The sequence below is a fragment of the Lycium barbarum genome, chromosome 8, assembly GCF_019175385.1.
Source record: "Lycium barbarum isolate Lr01 chromosome 8, ASM1917538v2, whole genome shotgun sequence".
NCBI lineage: Eukaryota > Viridiplantae > Streptophyta > Magnoliopsida > Solanales > Solanaceae > Lycium > Lycium barbarum.
Genome location: NC_083344.1, coordinates 115,697,852 through 115,703,851, shown reverse-complemented (window position 1 = coordinate 115,703,851; position 6,000 = coordinate 115,697,852). Strand labels below are relative to the sequence as shown.

Here is a 6,000-nt window from a genome sequence, read left to right as displayed (position 1 = left end):
ATTTACATTTTTTTTGTCCGGATTTTTCCTTTCCTTTCCTTAAAAAGCTTTTCCCCTGTAATTTTTAATTTTTTTTCCTTCGCATTTTCATTAAATTCAAATAACCTTTAAAAAAGCCAAACGTCTTCATTAAAGAAGCAATCAGTTTACAATTTATTTTGCTATTTAATTAAGGGAGGAACTACAGGAGTGCAAGGGGGAAATTATACTATGTTTATAAGGTAAAATTATCTATTTATTTATGTACACATATTTAATTTTGAATCCCTTTGACATAAATTGAAACGGGCTTCACCTTCAGCCCAAGGTAACAGGTTCGAACCTGCTAAACGCATAAGTTTTTCCTTTTTTGCTTTGGTCGGTTTTTTCCCCCTTTTTAATTTAACAGACAAAACAGCGCCGTCCTTCAACTCTTTTTAATTTATTTTTTTAAATAAAAACGTGAGGCATTGGTGGGATTAAAGAATCCCTAATTTGTAAAATAATATATTGGTAAAATTCCACAAAGGTCTGGGTGGGATATAGGGTAAGTTATCGGCTCTTTCTGCTAAAGAATCCCAATTTGAAAGCGTGCAAATTAAAGGGAGAAGAAATAGAGTGTGCTCTTCTCGCTTCTGCTTGCTGCTTCTTCCGTCAATATACTAGTCTCCTGTTGGTCGCCCCTGTCCAAGGTAAGTTCCGTCAATATTGTTGTTGTTGTACTACTTATATTCACTTATTTTATTTATTATAATAATGATATGAGCTGATCATAAATAAAGTGAGGATTCATATGGTCGACCTCAACTTATTTGGTATTGACGCGTAATTGTTCTTGATGATGATCAACTGTAAACAATGCCTGAATGGTGATTTAAGCTTACGCCTGCTATGCATGCATGTATTTACCTTTTGGTGATAAATAATGATGCACCGATTTTTGTTCAGTGAACACCCGGGAAAAGCAATTTATGTTATACTTCTAACTAAATGTTGTATACTGTTGAGTATGTTCTTGATGATGATAAATAAAATATGTTTGTCTTGAAGTTATATTTTATTCAAAGATTGTCAAGAAATAATAAGTATAAAGAAAAAGGAATTTAACAATAATTTATTGTCTAACACAATATATTTTGCTGCTAAATTACATCTGATTAATATGGAGGAAATAGTTTGGGTCGACTTCTATAAATAAAGTCCAACCACAGGCTTTAGAATTATATGTATTTAACATTCTTGATTGTGTTATCTTATTATTATTCTCTATCTTACAAAATTCTCATTCATCACCTATAAGGTATAAGGCTAATTGGATAGTACTAAGTGGTAGAAGAAAATGAGGCAGAGGGCTAAAGGTTCGACACAATCTAATCCATCTAGTAGACGCAATTCAGACAATGTGGTTTTGTTAGCAAAAAGATCAAAGTATGTGATTTTGGCATTGTTTGTGCTAGCGGCATATGGGAGTTGGTCTGTGTATCAACTTCAGTTTCTCAATCTACCTAAGCCACTTGGGGTGGAAGAGGTTGGTAAGAGGGGTTTCTCGGAGCATCAAGCCATCAAACATGTTGAAGCCTTAACTCAATTGGGTCCACATCCTGTTGGTTCAGATGCACTCGATCATGCCTTGCAGGTATATTGGCTTTTCAGTTTAATTTTCTGAGAAGTCGCTATTTACTTGACATCATATGTGCGTCCAAAACATTTATTCCTTTACATTCCTAGACTGCTTGGCGTAGGTATAACTACATCATAACTACACATTTATCACATCTTTTTGAAATGCTTACATATAATAAAAAAATTTAGTTCTTGGTGAAAGCAATATTATTATTTATAATAATAAGGATTAATTCAACTTAATAAGATATTAGTCATGTGTTTCCAATACATTACCTTGGATGTTATTGTAAAAACTTTCTTTATTAATATGGAGATTTGGGTAGTTCAGTTCAAAGTTCTAAAATATTTCTCTTTAGAACGTAAGTATTTTTTCTTTCTTTACTTTTTATATAAGTTTTATACTTCTTTTATACTCTTCAATATTGTCTAAGAGAAACTAAAATCATACTAACATTTACCATTAAAATTCTTTTGGGACATCAAAATCTTGGGGCCTAATGCAAAGGCTTTACTAGCCTCATCACTCTTACCTTAAACCAAAATCCTAACTAGTGTTATCATTGATCATCCCTAATATTTGTGGCATAGACACACCTAAATGATTCAATATTCATTTTTATGGTTGAGAAGGAATCTTAAGTTTTATAGTTATTGCTTAAGTTGCTAATTTCTGTGCTCTTTCTCTTGTTTTCTAATGCAGTATGTCTTGCAAGCCATAGAAACTATTAAAGAAACAGCTCATTGGGAAGTTGATGTAGAATTAGATCTTTTTCATGCTAAATCTGGTGCTAATATTATGGTTGGTGGACTTTTCAAGGGGAAAACTCTTGTTTATTCAGATCTGAATCACATTGTACTAAGGATCTCGCCAAAATATGCACCTGAAGCAACAGAAAATGCCGTTCTAGTATCTTCCCATATTGATACCGTGTTTTCCACTGAAGGGGCTGGAGACTGCAGTTCATGTGTAGCTGTTATGTTGGAGCTTGCTCGAGGAGTATCTCAATGGGCTCATGGGTTCAAAAGTGCTGTAATTTTCTTGTTTAACACAGGGGAGGAGGAGGGCTTAAATGGTGCTCACAGCTTTATAACGCAGCACTCTTGGAGTGATACTGTAACAATGGCTATTGACTTGGAGGCCATGGGTGTTGGAGGGAAGTCAGGAATATTTCAGGCCGGTCCTCAGCCATGGGCAATTGAAACTTTTGCTTTGGCAGCAAAATATCCATCTGGCCAAATAGTTGCACAGGATATATTTAAATCCGGGGCAATAAAATCTGTTACTGATTTCCAAGTGTACCAAGAGATTGCCGGTCTTTCTGGTCTGGACTTTGCGTATGCTGATAATACTGCAGTATACCACACAAAGAATGACAAATTAAAGCTTTTGAAACCTGGTTCTCTTCAACATCTTGGAGAAAATATGCTTGCCTTTCTGCTTAAGGCTGGTGCTTCTACTAATCTTCCCAAGGGCAAGGGGACAACTTCCCATGGAAAATCTGGCCAGGATACTGGTATATATTTTGACATCTTGGGAACATACATGTTCGTATTCCGTCAGCATTTTGCCAGTATGCTCTACAATTCGGTAATATTACAGGCACTTTTAATATGGACGACATCATTATTCATGGGTGGATATTCTGCCATGGTATCATTGGCCTTATCATCCTTGAGTCTCATGCTCATGTGGATGTGCGCAATCAGTTTCTCTGTACTTGTTGCCTTTGTTCTTCCCCTCGTATCATCTTCACCCATTCCCTTCGCTTCAAGTCCATGGCTAGTAGTTGGTTTGTTCGGTGCACCTGCTGTGCTCGGGGCTTTCAGTGGTCAACATATGGGTTATCTCATTCTGTTGAAGTATCTGACAAAGACATTTTCAAAAAGAAATGTGAATCTGCCTTTGGTTGTGCAAGATGATCTGGCAAAGTTAGATGCTGAGAGATGGCTCTTTAAAGCAGGTTTAATGCAGTGGCTTGTTCTTTTGATTGTGGGAAACTTTTACAAGATAGGATCTTCTTATTTGGCTCTTGCTTGGCTAGCCTCTCCTGCATTTGCATATGGATTGCTTGAAGCAACTTTGTCACCAGCACGGCTGCCAAAACCACTCAAAACGGTCACCTTGCTGATTGGATTATCTGTGCCTTTCTTGCTTTCTTCTGGCATAATTATTCATCTGGTTGCCACACTAATTGGCAGTGCTGTTCGACTTGAAAAGAGTCCTGGCAGCAACCCTGAGTGGCTGGGCAATGTAATACTTGCAATATTTATTGCTGCCATAGTATGTTTGACACTGGTATATCTTTTGTCATATATTCATATTTCAGGTGCAAAGGTGCCACTTATTATAACGACTTGTCTACTGTTTGGCATCTCGCTCGCTGTGATTCAACTAGGTGTGGTTCCACCATTTAGTAAAGATACTGCCAGAGCTGTAAATGTTGTGCATGTTGTAGATATGACAGGAGCCAATGGCCAAAAGCAAGAACCAACCTCTCACATTTCCTTATTTTCAACTACTCCAGGAAATCTAGTGAAGGAGGTTGAACAGATTGGAGAAGGATTTACTTGCGGCACTGATAAACCTCTTGATTTTGTAACAATTTCGGTCAAGTATGGTTGTTGGAGCGACAGAAATGCTAATATTGGCTGGCATGAGCCAGATATTCCTCTGATTCGTGTTGAGAATGATATCAAGAGTGACTATAGAGTTACACGGGTATCCATTGACACAAAAGTTTCCACACGCTGGACTCTGGGTATCAACGCTGATGAAGTGGAGGATTTCCAGTTGAAAGACGGTCCTGAGGAGTTGGTTCCAATTGGCGATAAGAGCAATGCAGATGGATGGTACATAATTCAGTTTTCAGGAGGGAAGAAAGCACCAAGAAAATTCAGTCTGACTCTTTTCTGGGCCAACAATCATACTCATAAGTCCTACAAAAAGAATAGCAACACAGAACAACCCTTGCTAAAACTGCGGACAGACGTTGATAGAATAACTTCCCCAACTGAAACGGTACTTGGGAAGCTTCCTCAGTGGTGTTCTTTGTTTGGGAAGTCCACATATCCTCTTACCTTAGCTTTCTTGAGTAGTTTTCCCGTTGATTTCTAGGGCTCGCGCTAGGGAATGCAACTTTTACAGGACAAAAAGCAGAATAGATATAAGACTTTGATAGGGGTGGCCACTGGCCATAGCGCTCCACTGGTAACGAAGTGCAACACGTGCTCATGGTTTTTCCTTTTTTTTTTTTTTTTCTTTTTTTAAGCCAGAGTAAATGTTTGATTTAGAACTGCAGCAAAGCAGCCTATAAACTGCAGTAAAGCTTCAATCTGCTTCGAAAAAGCTAATAATGTATGTTCAATATTGGATCTCATAGATATCTTCATGAACGAAACCAACCAAAATTCATATATCCAGTCTGCCGGTCACTTACTAGCTACTTTAAATTAAAAGTTAATAACTTTTTTCATTGTGTTGCGAGGAATTGACAGTCATCCAGAAAAATTGAGTAAAATAGTCAAGTGGGACATGAAAAAGCGAAAACCTGACACAAAATGTAGCAGGAAATTGTTGGAAGAAATAAATAGATACAAATTACTATGCAAAATTCATAGGAAAGAAGGCCTTACAGTAACAGAAATATTCTTATCTATGCTGACAGAAGTTCCTATCCTATACCTAGCTAAATAGATTCCAAAAGAAACTCTGCATATACAGTATATCGTAGTATCTGTATTTACATCACTTTGTTATCAATTGGATTATCTTTTTTGTTTCCCCAGTATCCGGTACCCACAATAGACCCGACTAATAATTTGAATTGGCGCTGGTAAGTTTCACATTGGGGGTAACGTTCCCTATCAAAGGCGACTCCATTCTTGAGGCTCAAATCTGGATTCATGCCCTGATATTTCTCTTTAAGGGTAAAACGATGCCTACCAAAGACGACAACGATCCCAAGACTCGACGTCATGACATCTGGTGAGGATGGAGTACTCACCTAGAGACAGATTCAGGATTTAAAGTTTATAGGCTCTGAACTCACAATCATTTTTACTTACTAGCGTAGGGATAGCTTATACGTATGAAGTAGATTACTTAACATAAATATAGAGTCTGGACAAAAGCTACTAACTTCTACTATAGATTCACCCCCCGTACTTACCACCCGTCGCAACCTTTGGTTGTTGTTAATTTACATCACTTTGTTATGAGATAAAAAAAAATATCAAGAAAAGGAATCAAATTTAGGAAACAGAATTGGATCTCTGGAGTGAATTAGAGGAGGAATTCAAGAACTGGATGCAATCCTCAATGGCTTCAGCTCTTTGACAATCAAATCTTTCTGCATAAGAATGCGACCTTGCCAAGCTTGTCGAAGAGACTTTACG

At 37.3% G+C, this 6,000-nt stretch overlaps 1 protein-coding gene across 3 annotated transcripts; it reads left to right on the top strand.

Moving 5' to 3' along the window:
* The first annotated feature begins 202 nt into the window (after nt 1-202).
* Nucleotides 203-4,980, top strand: LOC132606814 (uncharacterized). Of its 3 annotated transcripts, none has more exons than XM_060320451.1 (3): nt 203-671; nt 1,280-1,615; nt 2,306-4,980. In XM_060320451.1, the coding sequence occupies exons 2-3, from the start codon at nt 1,319-1,321 to the stop codon at nt 4,718-4,720; spliced, it is 2,712 nt and encodes a 903-aa protein (XP_060176434.1). In that variant the 5' UTR covers nt 203-671; nt 1,280-1,318; the 3' UTR covers nt 4,721-4,980. The 3 variants fall into 3 exon arrangements, with proteins under 3 accessions (XP_060176434.1, XP_060176436.1, XP_060176435.1); XM_060320453.1 differs by having other exon boundaries at nt 205-671; nt 1,437-1,615; nt 2,566-4,980; XM_060320452.1 differs by having other exon boundaries at nt 206-671; nt 1,437-1,615.
* Nucleotides 4,981-6,000: the final 1,020 nt, after the last annotated feature.

What these genes read in the sequence shown, in the direction of transcription:
- LOC132606814 (XM_060320451.1), top strand. Translation starts at nt 1,319, where the DNA reads ATGAGGCAGAGGGCTAAAGGTTCGACACAATCTAATCCATCTAGTAGA. An exon ending in CACTCGATCATGCCTTGCAG is followed by an intron (nt 1,616 to 2,305) that starts GTATATTGGCTT and finishes TTTCTAATGCAG; the next exon opens with TATGTCTTGCAAGCCATAGA.